Source organism: Calonectris borealis, chromosome W (genome assembly GCF_964195595.1).
Source record: "Calonectris borealis chromosome W, bCalBor7.hap1.2, whole genome shotgun sequence".
NCBI lineage: Eukaryota > Metazoa > Chordata > Aves > Procellariiformes > Procellariidae > Calonectris > Calonectris borealis.
This window is the reverse complement of record NC_134351.1, coordinates 50,794,957-50,813,965: the sequence shown is the minus strand read 5'-3', so window position 1 is coordinate 50,813,965 and position 19,009 is coordinate 50,794,957. Positions and strand designations below refer to the sequence as shown.

Genomic DNA, 19,009 nt, shown 5'->3' with positions numbered 1-19,009 from the left:
AATAGATCTATTATTGCTAGGGGATAAAGGACAGCAAATTACAAGGATTCAAACTATGGCAATATCATATTCAACGCAACTGAGCAGAGACATGTAACCATAAGCCACCAACTGAGGTGTCTGTGGGGACATATCTGAAGTCATTATTTATAGCTGCCTAAAAGCTGCAAACCATTCTGCTAACCAGAGGCCAGAGAATTTTGTTCTTAAGCACTTCTGATAAGGACATGCCTTCTTCACATGGAGCACACGTGCTTAGAAGAGGGCATAAAGCAAGGGAATTAATCTTAGTACTGCTAAGTCTGTGCCACTGAAAAAATCCCAGCTGTCAGTTTTCAGACTGCTTTGCACTTTTCTTAAGAAGAAAACAGCATTCCCAAAATGTTTCTGTGTATTTATATAAAGTTATGGGTTATTCCTCTTCAAGAATGTAATGCTGTTCCAGCAACATTAGTCAGTGCTGTAGCAGTTCATAGTTATCATCAGTGATAACAGTGACATTCAAGAATTCTCAACATGATGCTTACAAAGAGTGCCTTGAAGACAGTCCTTTCAGTATTAGCCTGGTGAGTTTCATACGATTTCATTTCCAGGGAATTTAGTCAGGCTTTTTTTATTTATAACAGTAGACCTAAACCACAGATTCCTTCCTAGACAATACATTTGTGATATATTTACTAAGCTGCATAGAATAATAGTTACCATTTGCATTTGACTGATGCCATAGGAACGCTGGGTACAACACATTGAATGGATTGTGCTATGACGACATTATCAGTCTATTAAGCTACTCCAATACCTTCACTCGTTTCTACTTTACCAAAATGCCTTTGTTTTATTCTGCACGCTATGCCCATGAATACCATCATTGCCTATATGTAAGGTGATCTTATCAGTCAGAATTTATAACATAATCAGAGAACACTCTGTTGGTTGTTTTCAAGGCATTCTAATGTGGACGTTATTTTTAAGAGTGCACTGCCATTTCAGTAGACATCTGTGAGTTTGGGAAGGATAAGGGGTTGAAGAATAATTTAATATCGGCAATTGGTGTGCTAGAGATGTCTTCTCATATTAAAGATTAGTACATTCTAGACAACAGACAGATTAGAAAAATCTGTTTCTGTACGGTGGTTTACTTGTCAACTGGTGGTCTGACAAAAAACTGGTACAGTAGTGGAACACAAGTAACATTCAACAACCATCATGTTCGCTCAAGAAGTTGCACAAAACCCCTCATGTTGGTGAAGCCTGTATTATCTAAAAGCAACACTGAGAAATTTTAATAAATCAGAACAATAGTTTATTAACTGTGGTTGCTGGTCTATCGAATTTCATTTTGGTATTGGTAGGAATGACTTTGGTGGAGAACTAGGATATCTCTGAAGGCAATGGCTTTAAGTGTCAGGGATCAAAAAGAGTCAGACAGCTCTTTAAGGGAAAAAAAGCCATGAATCAAGGGTGACCCCAGCACAGGCAGTACCTTCAGTGACAGGGTACAGTCCCATAGGGTCTGTCTGAACAGGGTACCCAAGCAGGGTCAAGTTCAGGTTGGTGATGATAACAGGTCCCATCATCAGTCTAGTAATCATCAGACAAGGCAAAGTAATGCATCAGGTTCTACGTGAAGTCAGGAAATCCAAACAATTCAGAAGCAATAGAAGACAGGAATGGAGGAAGGTACACGTACAACACAGCTCAGGCCAGGACAGGATGCTCAGGCCTGGACTTAAATGGGACTCCTGGGCCATGGGCAGAGGGTGCCTGGGTGATGGTCCCCGGTGAGACCAGTTAAGGCAATTAAGGCTTATAAGTGCATTCATGGCCCTGACATAAAGTTGCAATTTGCACCCTTAAGAAGTCCTGTGGATGCAGAGATTTGTATATTTTCCTCCACACACTTTCTAGGTGATGATAATGACTCTAGATCAGCTGATGGGATGACAGTTATCCTAGAAAGCGAGGGCTAGAAGACACATTAATAGATCATTATTTCACTCCCTTGTCTGAAAGGAAGAGCAACAGTATCTGTCATTTCTGACAGAAATCTGTTCAACCTGTTTTTAAGACCCTCTGACAATGAAAGTTTCACATGACACACAGGCAACCTGTGTCCTACCATTTATAAGGTTTCCCTAATGTTTATACTGAGTCTTTCCCAATGCATTTCAAGCACATTGGTGGCTCTTCTGTCCTCTACAAAGATAGAGACCAAGTATTCCTCTTTTCTTCTTTAGGTTGAAGAACTGAGTTCATCCAGCCCTTCTTCTTTAGTCACATTTGTTAGCCTGATGATACTCATTCTCATCAATTATCTCAGCTCTTTCTCAAGTAGAAGCACTGTGCTCAGACTGAAACCCTCCTAGTCAATCCATATTACCAAGATCTCACTACAATATTGGCCTCTGTGCTAGTATTAAAGTAATGTTGACCACATAGAGCTAGCCTGCAATCTGTTATAATTCTCAGTCTTCCCTGAAGAACACCTGCCTGACAAATTGTTCATTGTCCAGTGCCTGTGTAGATATTTCAATATCAGACAACATCCTGCATTCAACTTTAGTAAATTTCATCCCATCTTTTTATTTAGACCATATCTTCAATATCTCCAGTAAGCCAAGTTCATTTTGAAATCTGATGCTTTCCTTCATATTTCAAGTTATTTATAGCGGAGTATATTTCCTTGTTTCAAGAGGATGACTGTCAATGTAACATAATACTTCAGACAGACAGAGTAACATTCAGATGCCCTTCGTAAGTGTGCAATGAGTTACTGGGGTTTTCCATAAGACCTGTTACTATTAATCATATAACTCCTGACCTTTGCAACATGACAAGGTGTGACTGAGATTACTCATTACGTTATCTACTCTATTTCTTAAAAGAAAATAAAACTTTCTCGTTGTTCACTAGCACTGCAAGTACCTAACTATTCCCTAGGACCACAGTGCTTAACAAGGTGCAAAGCTATGTAATGCACATACAGTTGGGCAGGATGCAGAAATGAAAGAGGTTGCTGTTATTATTTATGAGAGATAGGGAAAGCAGAAGTGACTTATTTGAAGTCATACAGCAGATCACTGGCAATACTGAAAGGAGAACTGAATTCCACCAAACCCCACATTGCTTCACTGAGCAGTAAAACATTTAATAGTGTCGACTTGACAAGTAGTACCCAAGCCTTCACTAATGGAAACACTTACATAGTTTGAAATCATACCAATGAGTCAGCTATCTTGAAATTGAAAAATAATAGGAAGGTCTTTGTTTCTGTGCCTTCTGTGCCTTCTTCTGCAATCTCCTCAAGTTCAACAAAAGACTGAACACATTCAAGGAGAATCTCTTCACTGATTTAGCCCTCTCTACTGCCCTTAGGAGTTTATATTACACGCTACTAGAAATTTTCACTTTCAGAGAGCATTTCAGATCACTTTTTTTTAAAAGAAATATTAAACTTGACCACAAAAAGTATAGTCTACATGAGTGTTGCATATTTACTTAGCTTTCTAGAATACATCTATACCACGCAGCACACGGGAATACAGCATAAATAAGCTTCTCACAGGCAATCCTAAAAAAGTTAAATCAATCTCTCTGGCTGTAGCATAGGACACCCTATCCTTTTAGTTTGATTTTGCTTATTTATCACCATTGTACAGTCTGGGTTTTAAGTTATTATGAAAAGCTTTTGTTATAGTCAGATCTAGGTCCCATTATTGCTGTGCTGAATCCTGACTGTGGATTCCAAAGCAAACAATGAAGCAAGATCGTGTACCCTGTCTTGATACTGACATAGATGGGATTCGGCCACTTCTGTCACATTCACTTGCAAGTCCCATGCACTTGTAAAGGAAAGACCTGTAAGGAAAGATGGATTGATGGCTGATACCATATGTGAACAGTATTTTCTTTTCACAGCTTTTTGTTTTCCCTCAATAATGAAGAATACTATTCTACCCTGTTTTCCTTATAACAGAAGAAAATTGCCAGAGGTCTCTAATACATAAAGGATTAAATCCTGAATAAAACATTAACTGGCCAAAGAAGGTAATTTTAAGAAAAGGCTTAAAAAATCTCTCAAGATCCTAGGAGAAGGGTGTTCCACAGAAACCTAACCAGCCACTCTTCCTCAAAGATAAAGGTAGCTCCTTTACCAGAGCATTCCATTTAGAGCAGTACTTTTCCCCCTTCTCCTATAGGCTCTCATATAAGACTCCCACCACAAAAGCTAAGATACCTCCTGTAATTTTCCACCTAAACAATATTCTTTTTTTTTCTTTTAGAAACCAGTTACTTATTAGAAACTAACTACTCCTTTTTCATCTGGGTCTGAGAATTTCCTTTATTAAGCTCGAAGAGGTTCCTTACCGGAAGGGTATTTATTCTTATACATTACATAGAAATCTAAGAGGTGGGCACTACAAAACATTCAAGCTTTCTTTACTTGCATTTCCTTTTACTTGATAGAGAAAAAGAAAACAAGGCCAGACAGACTAAACTTCCATAACTTCACCTTGCTTTGTTCTATTCACTCAGGAGCAATGGAAGAGTAACTGAAGGTTTTCATCCTCTCTTTCCCACAAGGGAAAGTCTGGCCTCACCCTTGATCTCTGGATGACATCAGTTTAGGAGATTTTAGACTGACTATTGATGAGCAACTTGCCATGGGTGCCACCCAGAACATCAGAGTCCATTCTCAAGTGGGAAAGCAGGAAGAAAAACTAAAATGATGCCCTTTTTTTATTTCTAGCCGAATGCCCAGAGATGAGCATAGAAGGAAACAAGCCAAGTGAAACGCTGAACTTCCTGAAGGAAGTAAGGATTTTCATAGAATCATAGAATCATAGAATCATTAAGGTTGGAAAAGACCTCTAAGATCAAGTCCAACCATCAACCCAACACCACCATGCCCACTAAACCATGTCCCTAAGCGCCACATCTACACGTCTTTTAAATACTTCCAGGGATGGTGACTCCACCACTTCCCTGGGCAGCCTGTTCCAAGGCCTGACCACTCTTTCAGTAAAGAAATTTCTCCTAATATCCAATCTAAACCTCCCTTGGTGCAACTTGAGGCCATTTCCTCTCGTCCTATCGCTAGTTACTTGGGAGAAGAGACCGACACCCACCTCGCTACAACCTCCTTCCAGGTAGTTGTAGAGCGTGATAAGGTCTCCCCTCAGCCTCCTCTTCTCCAGACTAAACAACCCCAGTTCCCTCAGCCGCTCCTCATAAGACTTGTTCTCCAGACCCTTCACCAGCTTCGTTGCCCTTCTCTGGACACGCTCCAGCACCTCCATGTCCTTCTTGTAGTGAGGGGCCCAAACCTGAACACAGTATTTGAGGTGCGGCCTCACCAGTGCCGAGTACAGGGGCACGATCGCCTCCCTACTCCTGCTGGCCACACTATTTCTGATACAGGCCAGGATGCCGTTGGCCGCCTTGGCCATCTGGGCACACTGCCGGCTCATGTTCAGCCGGCTGTCAACCAGCACCCCCAGGTCCTTTTCCTCTGGGCAGCTTTCCAGCCACTCTTCCCCAAGCCTGTAGCGTTGCATGGGGTTGTTGTGACCCAAGTGCAGGACCCGGCGCTTGGCCTTGTTGAACCTCATACAGTTGGCCTAAGCCCATCGATCCAGCCTGTCCAGGTCCCTCTGCAGAGCCTTCCTACCCTCCAGCAGATCAACACTCCTGCCCAGCTTGGTGTCGCCTGCAAACTTACTGAGGGAGCACTCGATCCCCTCGTCCAGATCATTGATAAAGATATTGAACAGGACCGGCCCCAGTACTGAGCCCTGGGGAACACCGCTCGTGACCGGCCGCCAACTGGATTTAACTCCATTCACCACAACTCTCTGGGCTCGGCTGTCCAGCCAGTTTTTTACCCAGCGAAGAGTGTACCTGTCTAAGCCGTGAGCCGCCAGCTTCTCTAGGAGAATGCTGTGGGAGACAGTGTCAAAGGCTTTACTGAAGTCCAGGTAGACCACATTTTGGCAGGTACAACACTGTGGAAAGGATTTCATACACCATCATTTGGAAATTCATATTTGAACACCCAGCCAAGCTACTGCTGCAAGGTCTTAACCATCTTTGCTCTTACCAAAAATCAAATTGCACCTTTTTTAAATAATTCAAAACACTAAATACTACCCCCTTTTTAATGTTGTTTCATTGTTGCTTTTTTTGCTCACAGACAATATTTTTCTTTTAATCTGTTTTGGAAATTTATTTTTCTTACTGTGACTGCTTTCACTGAATGGCATCTTTCTGTGTATACACTCAGCGTATATATATACTTGCTTGGACAAGACTGTTTCCTTTAGTGCTTTCTAAAAACTCCCAGATCTTGTGCAGAATATGCTTTGAGTCCAAAATACTGTTATAGAATGGAATTTCCTTGCTTTTTTTCCCATTTCTTTTGTTTCCTTTGTCTAACTATCTTTCTATATCTTTGGACATTTTTATGAGCACAGAATTCTCAGTGACTTTAACAGGAGTCTGGCATGAATAGGGGTAATGGGATAAGAGCCAAAACAGCTTTCTAATACCTTTTATTGTAGCCTGTAGGTATTGTATCTTCATTGGATGTTGTTATGTGAGCTTTTAAAATGACTATCCATTACCTGTCACTTCAGATATTTTATAGTGTTTCTTTTCCTCTCAGAAATCTAATTTTTCCTGTCTGTTGAACTTCCTGTCTTGCTATTGGAATAGGTTTGCTTAAGTATTTATCTTGTTCTTGCAATTAGTGGGTTTAGAAAAAAAATCTGTTTTCCAATAATAATCACTGTCAAATGAGATCTGCAGTAATTCTCTCTCTCTCACTTTATACAAACACATACACACACACACATATGTATATATGTAAAAACAGCCTCTTTGGCAAAGCAGCAGCTGGACCTATGGCAATCAGCAAGAGTAGTTCCACCCAGTGTCTAATGAAAAGGTAGAGAAAAACCACAACCCAAACCAAAACAGATGTTTGTCTTAATGTCTTAGCAGTTCTGAGCTGTCCATGCTAATTTCTTCGTGATATGGAGGAATATAACAATTCAATTCACATCAATAATTTATTTTATTTCTGAAATTTAATACACTCATTTTTAAAAGTAAACTTTTAAAAATATTTAAAAAGGAGAGATGTTAAATTAAATTGCATCTTTCTATTCCGGTTCATTTATCACTGTCATAGAGAGGAAGGTTTACCTCTCTCACTATGAAGAAGCAAACTGTTACCAATTCCTATTTTAGACCTTGAAACTGTAATAAGATATGCCAATTGTACAATGGAACTTAAATAAAACCTCTGATTAGTTTTAGAACATGCTGTATGATTAGTCTGACTTCTTGTGGCAAACATGGGAATATTCATTTGTTTATTGGCATAATGAAACTATCAAGCAAGTAGATGAAATATCCAAAAGACAGTAACAGCAGTGTCCTTGCCGAGTTCTCCAAATAAATAGGCTATCAGCAGTAGATATATTAAAATTGGGATCGGTGACTGATATAGATATATATATGAAACAAATGCAATCATTTCCCCATACAGAACACAACAATCACATATTTTAGTTTACCAAGATTTTTAAAAGATCAATAATCTTGCATAATCAGAGTAGATGAAATTGTTGACTTCTAAATAAAACATGCAGATTTACAAATTTCTTAAGAATCTTTCAGGGTAAACTAGATCCTGAGAACTTTATCTTCTGTTACAGAGGACACTTAAAAGTATCTTTAAGCAAATATTAAAGACATGGCATGAACAGAGAAGGAAGGATGAAAGCTAAGCATATCTAAATCTTTAATTACTTCACAAAACATATACTCTGACAGTACATTTGTGCAGGACTTTTATCTACACAGTGAAAAGAACATAGGTTCCCTAAGATTTTCATTTTATAAGATCCACGTGATTCAGATGTGTTTGAAAACACAGGCAAAATAGGACCACTGAGAAACAATTATGACACCATGCTTTTTCAAACAAACATTGAAAGAACTGAAGCTCTGTTAAACAGCGTGTTCATTCTTAAAACTAAAAGCTTCCCTTTTTGGTCTTGGGTGCTCAAGAGAACTGACTGCAGTAGAGAGCGTTAGAGGAAAACATATCATGCTGGACACAACAGCCTGAGAGAGGTGAGGCTGCTGCCGCTCCATGTCCCTAGGTCCAAACAGTAGCAAGGCTGAAAATGCATTCCCGGCAGGGACACACACAGAGAACACATATACACCACATACATACATACATGGCCCGCCACACAGATCACTGAAAGACAGAGCGCTCACGTGAACAGAGACAGCACTGTTGTCCAAAAAGCGGATTCGTGCCCGGCGTGCAAGGAACCAATTCCACACGCTCCGGAGAGGTATTGTTTTATTCAGGCCTGGGTGCTCGGTGGACTTGCCACAAATCAAGCACACCTGGTCTAGTCACCTTTTTGCTTATATCTATGCTTCTCATACATATTTTAAGATTCTTTTTTACATATTCATTAAATTTCCGAGAACTAATTATAATATTACATCATCCTAGACACATGCGCACTAAAGTCTTTAGGGTCTTCTTGAGGGTCTCGAGTGGTCTCTGGTGGTCGGTAGGGTAGTAAACTCTTCATGAACTCGTTCCTTTCTTTCCTTATAAGGTCGAGGTTTGTCTCCGAGCCATGTCTGGACCACGTTCATTTATGGTTCTTAATTTCAAGGTTAATCATTACTAGGGTCAAACAATACTAGACACCTGCAAACACAATACCTGCTACTTACCTAACTCCTAAGCAACAAGTCTTCATTGTTTAGAATTACAGAAGCGAGCAGTATGGAATAAGAGGTACTGTAACAGACTGTACCTACTGCATCAATTCCCCCCTTTGAGACTTATGATGTTGAGCATCATGAGTCTCACACCATTCACTTATAAGCATTTGGTCTACAAAAAGACATACATTGAATCATACAACAAGTAATTATAGCTAAGATGACGACCAGTATTGCAAGTAAAAATAACTGTTTGAGCCAATTTAAATTTGGAAGCCATGAAAATTTACTTCTCTGGTTAAAAGTTCCCTGATATTTCGATTTCTATCCCATTTTGGCAATAGAAATTGGGATTCAGCTTTACTGATCGCCGTAACTAATATCAACAGGCTCCACATTTTCTATTCCTAAACCCACAATTCCTAATTAATTTGGTTTCCTTTCTAACAATAAATATTTTAAATATCACAAATAATTCAGCAACATTTCCGGTGACTCATCAAGTACGCCTTAAAGTTAATTTCAATGGTTCCTTAGGTGTAGATGTCCACGGTCTAGGAGGTATTTTCTTTATTCTGATGTAATGAATCCAAGAGTTTATTTCTTCTAATTTTACAGTAGTGTTTGTTGTTAATAACACTTGGAAGGGTCCTTTCCGCTTTTCTCCAAAGGGGTCGTCCTTCCACGTTCGCAGGTAGACTTGGTCTCCTGGACTGAATGAATGTACCAGAAATTCAAGGGGTAAAAGTGTGCTCAAAAGAACATATTTGTGTAAAAAACTCACTATTTTACTCAAAGACAAGAGATATTCAGTTAACACTTTTTTCTCCTATTATGTGCATTTGTTCAAACCTTCCTGTTAGATTGACATTATAAGGTTTGCCATACAGAATTTCAAATGGACTTATTTTTTCTCTAGCTCTCGGGGTCACCCTAATTCTTAACAAGGCAAGTGGTAAAGCTTCAATCCATTTCAACTGAGCTTCCTGATATATTTTAGAAATTTGTCTTTTTAATGTTTGGTTCATTCTCTCTACTTGTCTACTAAATTGTGATCTTCTTAGTGTCTTACTCACATTCTTAATAACCTCTGCCACAAAATGTGGACCTCTGTCCGAGGACATCCCTAAAGGGACTCCAAATCTTGGAATAATTTCCTTTAATAAGTGTTTTGTTATCTCTTTTGCTTTGTTGGTTCGACACGGGAAAGCTTCTGGCCATCCAGAGAAGGTATCTACCAATACCAATAAATATCGGTATTGATTGCACCTTGGTAATTCTGAAAAATCTATTTGCCAATACTCACTGGGAGTTATGCTTTTCCTTACCTCTCCAGGAGGGGGTCGGATTTGTATTTTCGGATTGTTCCTAAGACAAATCTCACATTTGTTGCTCACACTTTTAGCAATCAATAACATTTTAGTCCCTATTGCATATCGTTTTACTGACTCGACCATTGCCTCTGCTCCCATATGTGTCTCAGCATGGCTTGTGACCATCAATTTCTTCATGATTTCGGGAGTTACTATACATTGTCCATGTGAAGTCATCCATCATCCTAGATCATTCCTTCTGCACTGTAATAGTTCAGCCAACTTATATATTTTTTTTTTTCATTATAAATTGGGGTGTGGTATTCAGCGCTACATGCTTGGCAGCTCCATTTGCCTTTCAATTTCTTTGTATTACTTTTGAGTTTCCTCTTTGATGCACTTTACAATGAATCACAGCAACTTCTTTGGGGTTTTTTTGTACTGCTTCCAATAAATTTAAAATCTCTGTTCCATACTTTATAGGTGAGCCACTGGCAGACAAAAGTCCTCGCTCTTTCCATATCGCTCCATGGGCATGAACAACTCCAAAAGCATATTTAGAGTCTGTATAAATATTAACTCATTTACCTTTAGCCAGATCTAAAGCTCTTGTCAAAGCTGTTATCTTTGCCTTCTGGGCAGATGTATTTGGAGGTAATGCTTTTACTTCTTGATCTTCGGTTAAAGTTACCACGGCATAGCCAGCCCTCCTTGCTCCTTTCACAGCAAAGCTGCTTCCATCAGTAAATAATTCTTCATCCGGAGTCTGGAGAGGGACATCTTTCAGGTCTGGCCTGCTGGCATATACCTGTTTGATAACTTGTAAACAATCATGATTAGGATCACTCTCTTTTTCACTTGGCATTAAAGCAGCAGGATTTAAAATTGCACTTACTTCAAAATGATGTCATCTTGTTCCACTAACAGAGCTTGATATTGTAGATTGAGGGGGTGCCATCTTGCAAATGGCTTTTTTTTCTATTATTTCCCAATCTTCATTGTCCTTGGGAAATCTCAAATCCCAAATAAATTACAGTTTGCTTTGCAATTTGTGCTTTCTTCTCTGACACCCTGTACCCGGCCATTCCCAAAAAGTTTAGGAGGCTAACAGTCTTCCCTTTGCAGATCTCAGTAGTATCTGCTCCCAATAGGGTGTCATCAACACACTGAAGGAGGGGGATTTGATCTTCCTTACCGGACCACTGTTCCAATTCCTTGGTCAGGGCTGCTCCAAAGATGGTTGGGCTACTTTTAAACCCTTGTGGCAGCACAGTCCAGCAGAGCTGAGTTCTCCTCCCAGTCGACGGATCTTCCCCTTCAAAGGCAAAAATCTTTTGACTGTTTTCTTCCAGAGCTATACAAAAGAAAGCATCTTTCAAATCTAAAACTGAGAAATGTGCATTTGATTCACTGATAGTTGTTAGCAGCATATATGGACTGGATGAATGTCTACCACTAATTGCTTTTTCACTGGAAGGATAGAGTACATTCTCTTAAAAGTCCATATTTAAGAAAATTATTTATTATTGTTCCAAACCTTTTCTGGCTTCTATACTAATAGGATATTGTTTCTTTCTTACCGGTTGAACTCCTGTTTTCAATTCAACTTTTACCGGTTCCACATTTTTCGCTCTTCCTGGTTTCTCTGTTGCCCAAACAAAAGGGTAAACTGCATCTTTAATTTCTTCTGGTATTTCTTCAGATTCTTCTGTGTTTGTCTTGGAATGAACTTGGATTCTTCCTTTTTTAAAGTTAATTTGTGCTCCAAATTTATTTAATAAATCCTGTCCCAAGAGAGGCATGGTGCATTCCGGTATATATAAAAATTCATGCATCAATGTTTTTCCTCCAATTTTACATTTTAAAGGTTTCAAAAAAGGCCTTACCTCTTTCTTTCCCGGGACCCCAACAATAGATACATTAAATTTACTCATTGGTCCTTTACATGTATTTATAACAGAATATTTTGCTCCAGTGTCCACTAAAAAATCAACTCTCTTATTTCCCAGCTTTACTGGAACCAGGGGCTCAGCTGGGAGAATATCATTTTCTGCCCCCAGTCCCCATCATTCAGAATCCTCTCCCATCATAAGTAGATCAGCTTCAGGTAGAATTTGCTGTGGCCGAATCACAGCAACTTTCTTATTCTCTGGACACTCATTTTTCTAGTGTCCTTGTTTGTTATATGCAGCACATTGATTGATCCCTAACAGAGTAGACTGTTTAAATATATTTCCACATCTTCTACCTCTGCTCCTTAAGTACTCTTTGCTTTTACCTCTCAAATATCTTCTATCCCTACCTCCAGCAGATCCTTGGTCATTCACAAAAGCAGCCACAAGAATAGCGGCTTTCTGTTTCCTATTTTTTTTTCTTTCATTTTCCGTATTAGTTTTTTCCCAATACCACCCTCTTTTCTCCAGGAGTTAACAAATTATTTAAAAGAATTTGAATATCTTGCCAATCTGGATTATGATTTTTAATAATTGTCTTAAAAGATCTATACACCTTTTCAGGATTTTCCCTATATGATCCTGACAATTCTTTCCGACAGACCCCTGTTGGATCCTAGTTCTGCCAGCTATTGGACTAAATGTATTACTTCCCCTTGCTTCAGTTTCAAAACTTTCAGTTTTACTCGGTGCCACCAACATCTGTATATCTTCTTCCTCTTCTCCTAGTTTTAAACACTGTTTCCCTATACTACAAGCAGAACAATGCGTTTTTGGTTCCTTGTCCTCCATCATCATCATCATCAACACATTAGAATCCGAGTCTACAAGTTTACATTTCTTCCGAATTTCATGATCATTTCTCAAGGTAAAGAACAAGTCCACATAAGGGACCTCATCCCATTTACTCTGGTTGTCCACAAAATAACATAAGTTGCAAGATAGTATTATATTGCAGAGTTCCCAATTCTGGCCATTTTACCTCATCTTCTAATTTATACATTGGCCACCATCTAGTACAATACTCAATTAATTTCTCCTTTCTCAAAGGATCTCCCCCAAATTTTCCCCAATGTTTTATGATGCATCCAAGGGGAGAGCAAGGTGTTACTTTAGACTGTTGAGTTTCCATATTTTTGCCCAAAAAGAACGTTCTTAACCATGATTTCATATACTCCAGTCGTCACTGTCAAACGTATATGAATATACCCTTTTTACCTTTGGCGCCACAATTTCATATACTCCAGTCGTCACTGTCAAACGCATATGAATATACCTCTTTACCTGTGGCCACAATTCCTTACCAAATGCATGCACAATTTTATACCCCAGAACAATATCTCATTCACCTTAGCGTTGCACCGTTGAGTCGCTCACCTGCTCTGGTCGGGGAGGATACTCACGGAGTCCCCGATCAAAAGGTCGGTGTGCGCTGGAGTCCTGAGAGCAGGGTCTCCCCACCGAGAGCCGGCAAGTCGATCCGGGCAAGGCTTCACAGCAGTCCCACCTGGGTCGCCAAAAACTGTTGTCCGAAAAGCGGATTCGTGCCCGGCGTGCAAGTAACCAATTCCACACGCTCCGGAGAGATATTGTTTTATTCAGGCCTGGGTGCTCGGTGGACTTGCCACAAATCAAGCACACCTGGTCTAGTCACCTTTTTGCTTATATCTATGCTTCTCATACATATTTTAAGATTCTTTTTTACATATTCATTAAATTTCCGAGAACTAATTATAATATTACATCATCCTAGACACATGCGCACTAAAGTCTTTAGGGTCTTCTTGAGGGTCTCGAGTGGTCTCTGGTGGTCGGTAGGGTAGTAAACTCTTCATGAACTCGTTCCTTTCTTTCCTTATAAGGTCGAGGTTTGTCTCCGAGCCATGTCTGGACCACGTTCATTTATGGTTCTTAATTTCAAGGTTAATCATTACTAGGGTCAAACAATACTAGACACCTGCAAACACAACACCTGCTAGTTACCTAACTCCTAAGCAACAAGTCTTCATTGTTTAGAATTAAAGAAGCGAGCAGTATGGAATAAGAGGTACTGTAACAGACTGTACCTACTGCATCAGCACCAACAGCCTCATTCTACTCATAGCTGGCCCCTGGATCCCAGTCTCCTCAGCTGCTGGCACCTGGATATATGAGCCCCCAAGGCCGCAGCCCCACTACAGTTGCTGGTACAGACCATTGCGCGCACGCGCGTGCGCACACACACACACAGCTGGCCGGGACTTCCCAGGTCTCAATAGCTGACCCCTCCCAATGCTCTCACCCTTAGAGATACACAGGCGCTCTCACACCCAGACCTGGACCTTGGAGACTCACTCACCCACTTGCTCCCAGTCCACTTCACTTACTCCCCAGCTAGTCCGGCTTGATCTTCACTAGTGATCATACTCACTCACACACCTGCACTTGCTCCAGTCGCTGGCACCACAGATACTCAGGCCCTCCGACTCATGGTCTGACTCCAGTTGCTGCACTCACACCCCCATACATACACACAGAATAGAGAGCCCTCAGCCAGGAAAGAGTTAGAAAGGAATTTAATAAGAAGATAGGACAGACTGCGCTGATCAGGCGCAGGGCATAGCCAGACAAGCGTACTGACCAGCAAACTATTTACATGCGACTGGCCCTTTTTATCCCCTTACCCCTCTATTTGTCCACACTTGTTCCTCCCCAAATCACCTAAACCACTCCCTTGTCCTGCCTTTGGTTCCCCCCCTAAACATCCCATAGTTAAGTCCTGTGCGATCCCATCCCAAACTGCTTTTCCCCTGCATCTCATAAAAAGTCCCACCCCTAGGCAGCAACCTCCCTTAGTCCGAAAGGTGATCTGGAGAGCTGCTCCCGATGACTCATCTCGATGGGTTTCATGCCTGGACAATGGGTCTGACAGCTCTGCTGGGACAGCCCTGGGAGGGGCCCGGAGAAGGTGTTCATTCCTCGGGAGTCCTTGATTTGGGTTGCCGTTTGGTATTTTGTGCCTCTGTGCTCCTCTGGACTTGTGCAGATGGGCCTTTGATCGACTGATGGCCCCTGTGATGGGCCTGGGAGTAGCCTGGTGTTACGAATGAGTAGTTTTAAGGCCGCTTTAAAGATCACTGACAAAGATATCGGCAAAAGGTGATTTTAATAGAATTTTATAGAAACGTGACTTAGCAGAATTCGATGGCAAGGTTCACACTATTACTCATTACATGGATTAAGTATACACAGAGAAAATCGTGTCAGAGTTGTGTTGGAATGATTTGTACAGAGATTGAGGATAAAAGGGTAAGGGAGACCCTCCTGTTGAGTCAGGAGGTTCAGAGAAGACCCAGCTGGATCCAATCTTAAGTCTCAGACTTGGACAACGGTTTGTGTCTAATACCAAAGGGATAAGGAGGCCCTCCTGTTGAGTCACGAGGTTCAGAGTAGACCCCCTTGCTCTCTAAACTCCTCCTCAGAGAGGAGTCCAGGTGCGGCTGGATCTACCCTTAGTCTCAGACCTGGGCAACGGTTTATGACTAAAGGGTTAAGGGTGTTTAGCAGCAACTTAGAGTCCAACAATACTTAAGCATTAATCAATTTGGCAGCTACAAAAGGAGTTAGTCAAGTTTTTCTACAAATACTAAAACAATTGAGCTACAAATGATACTTGTTAGTGGTTACACACATAAATGCGCAAAAGATCTAGATCAATCAAAATATATATATAAAAATATGAATATGGTACCAAAGCTAGATAAGTTTATGAAGGCCTAAAGCTAGATAAATTTATAAAGGTATACCTGTTAAAAATTCCCCTCGAGTCTCGTGAAATACTCACGTTAGATGCCTTGGCATTTCCCAACAGGCGAAGGGTTGAGCCCCGAGGAGTGTCTCGGCCGAGGAGTGTTTCAGCCCAAGTCTCGGTGATCCTCCGAGTCTCACAAACTCGAGAGTTTGCGAACTCTGAGAGGCGTCCCACTCAGAGGGAGATGCTGGGCGCAGCCCGCTGCGGTCCAGGAGAGCTCAAAGGGTCTCACTGAGGACCACTGTTTATAGGTTCGTTAGATGATTGGCTTTAGTCATCCGTGACAATTCTCAAGACCTCATTAACAATAGTGCTGTTCTACTCGAGATACAACTCAGATAAGGGTGCCAGGGAAATGACGGGTTATTCCCAACCTTGGACCCCACCTGGGTTGAGTAGCGAAAGTCCTGGTACGGCCAGTGCTGTTCTTAATTTTGGCCATGTAGGAGTTCTGGGAGCAGTCAAGGGATGCTTCACTGCCCGACTCATTACAGGAGGGCCAAAGTTTATCAGGAATCTCTGAGGTCTTAGAGTGGCCCTGGAAAAAGGGAAAGGGGGGAAGGAATGCACCACCACACTTGGCAGGGTATTATTTGGGCTCCCCCTCTTGCCATTGCCTCTCTGAGCTCCTTTGTGAGTGTGCAGATGAGCTTTTATCACATAACAAAAAAGATTGCTGTGGAACAGTTTCAGGAAAATGGATCCAGACGAAAACTCAATCACTTAATGAAAATGATCCTGTTTCACTGTTAAAGCTTCTGGTAACCCATTAGAATAAGTCCCTAACCTATAAATCACCTTGTATTGCATCCTCAGGTGATGACCTAAAACTCTATGAAACTTCCAGTGACTAGTTTCTTCCTTTTTTAGTTCAGAAAAAGAGTGGCCAAAAGAAGTCCTCCCCTTTATTATAGGTCTGAAAAATATCGGAAATTACTATATGTAACCAAATGCCAAAGGATGGCCCCCTAGCGGTTAGCTCCTGCTGCCACCCCGGGCCCTGCGGGCCCTGGAAGGCAGTGGGCCCTGGGCTCTGGGCCCTGTCCCGGGCCCTGGGCTCTCCCGAGTTTCAGGAGAGGAGAGATCTCCTGTGACCTCTCTGATGGCCTGTGGGCACGGCCTGAGGCCGCAGCCAGGCCCAGCTCCTCTCTGTGCTGGGCGTCGGCCGCGCCAGGCCCCGAGAGCCGCCTCCTCCCCGAGGCCGCGGCGAGGGCCTCGGAGCGAGGGCGCTGCTGTTTTGCACGTCTCCGGGAAGCGGCGGGGCGTCGCTAGACAGCTCCGGAGCGCAGCGCAGTGCCCATGTTCTGGAGACGGCGCAGATGTGTGCGGCGGCGTCGGGGCCGGGAAGCCCCGCCGCGGCGGCCCTTTCCTCGCAGAGGGCGATCCCGGAAGCGAGCTCAGCGAGCGCTCTCCCCGCCCACCTCGGGACGCCCCGGGTTTCTGTGGCGTGGGGCACCCCGGCGGCGGGGCGAGGGTAACCCTTACCTGCGGGAGTGGTGGGAGACGGGATCCCCGCGCGGGAGGGGGCAGGGCAGATGGGGGATCTCTCCGCCGCCTCACGCCGCAGCCGGTCTCCCCCAACGAGATGCTCCTTGTTTTGGTCCGCCCGACCAATCGGACGCAGCGGCTGGATTCTACGGAAGCCGGGATGGGCCCTTCGTGGCGGCAGCAGGACTCTCCCCTGCCGACCATAACGCATTGCGCAGGTGCACCACCACCACCTGGTCCTCCTGCGGCTTTAACGCCTCTGACATGGAAACACCATTGCAGTTCCAGCCGGGCTTCTGCTCCGAGCAGCAGCAGCAGCAGCAGCAGCAGCAGCAGCAGCAGCAGCAGCAGCAGCACGGCCAGGACAAGCAGAGTCTTCTCCAGCAGCCGCAGCCGCAGCAGAGCCCATGCCTCCAGTGCAACAGCTGCACCTACTATGGGGCCGCTGCGGCAGCAGCGGGGGATAACCTGCCCTCGCTGCTCCGCACTTCTTCGCCCCTCTCGGGCGCCTTCAGGACTCACTCCTCGCCGCTCTCCATCTCCGCCTCCTCCCGGCAGGGCAGCCAGTTGAACGTCAGCGAGCTCACCCCCTCCAGCCATGCCGGCTCGTCCAGGCAGCCCCACCAGTACCCCCAGTACCACCAGTGCCATAGCCTGCAGCAGCAGCAGGCAGCCAGTCCCAGCAGCAGTGTCAGCAGCGGCAGCACCCACCATCACCACTACCAGCAGCGTCGGGAGAGCAATCCCTTCGCCGAAATAGCCATGAGTAGCTGCAGGTACAACGGCGGCATCATGCGGCCGCTCAGCAACCTGAGCTCATCCCGCAGGAACCTGCACGAGCTTGGCTCCGAGTCTCAGCCGCTCCAGCCGCCGCTCGCCAGCCCCGTAGCCGCTGCCCCGGAGATCGTGGTCTCCAAGCCCGAGCACAACAACTCCAACAACCTGGCGCTCTACGGCTCCGGCGGCACGAACAACGGCGGGGGCAAGTCCAGCAAGAAGAAGAACCAGAACATCGGCTACAAGCTGGGGCACCGCCGGGCGCTCTTCGAGAAGCGCAAGCGCCTCAGCGACTACGCGCTCATCTTCGGCATGTTCGGCATCGTAGTCATGGTGATCGAGACAGAGCTGTCCTGGGGCGCCTACACGAAGGTACCTGCCACGCCGTCGGACCGCCTTCCTCTCGCTCTCGGCGCCGTCGGCGCAGCCCGACCCACGCCCCCCCGTCCCGTCCCGTCCCGTGCCCCTGCCGCGGGCTCCGTGTCCGCCCCGGCCCGCGGGCGAGGCCGGCTCGCGGGAAGGCGGCTCCGCAGCCAGCTGCACTCTCCTGTCAGTCGTTCAAATCCGTGCGGTCTAGCCGCCCCGACGTCACTTCGTTTCTCTTAGAGCCCGGCGCGGCGGGACTGTTCGGCCCTCGCCCGGCCCTGCCGTGAGGCGTCCCTCGCCCTGAGGAGAGGTGCCCTGACCCCCCGGCACCTCCGTGTGGGGCCCACTGGTCCTCCGCCCTGAGACGAGATGCTCCCGCCGCGGTTCCGCAACCGTGAGGCGAGGTGTCCCCTTCCCCCGGCCCCGCCGTGAGGCACCCCCCGGCCCCGACACCGTAAGGCGAGGCGACCCTCCCTCCCCTCCCAGTCCGGGCTCCGCTGCTCGCAGTGGGGCTGGGGAGCCCGGCGGGGCGGGAACGGTCCCGTGCGTGTGGGTCTCTGACG

General features: G+C 44.3%; 1 protein-coding gene and 2 long non-coding RNA genes across 3 annotated transcripts in view; 2 read left to right on the top strand and 1 right to left on the bottom strand.

Annotated features, from left to right (window-relative positions):
• LOC142074791 (uncharacterized) overlaps positions 1-19,009 on the top strand; it is a 244,618-nt gene that overhangs the window by 28,501 nt on the left and 197,108 nt on the right. The gene's annotated exons all lie outside the window — the stretch shown is intronic.
• Positions 14,165-17,391, bottom strand: LOC142074658 (uncharacterized). The gene is made up of 3 exons (XR_012670661.1): positions 17,301-17,391; positions 15,849-16,056; positions 14,165-15,141 (listed from the first exon to the last, which is right to left on the bottom strand). It is a non-coding gene; the product is annotated as an uncharacterized LOC142074658 (long non-coding RNA).
• Positions 17,568-19,009, top strand: part of LOC142074657 (small conductance calcium-activated potassium channel protein 2-like) — a 136,960-nt gene continuing 135,518 nt past the window's right edge. Inside the window, exon 1 of the mRNA XM_075135417.1 lies at positions 17,568-18,452. Within this exon, the coding sequence (XP_074991518.1) occupies positions 17,568-18,452 (885 nt within the window). The remainder of the gene's footprint in view (positions 18,453-19,009) is intronic.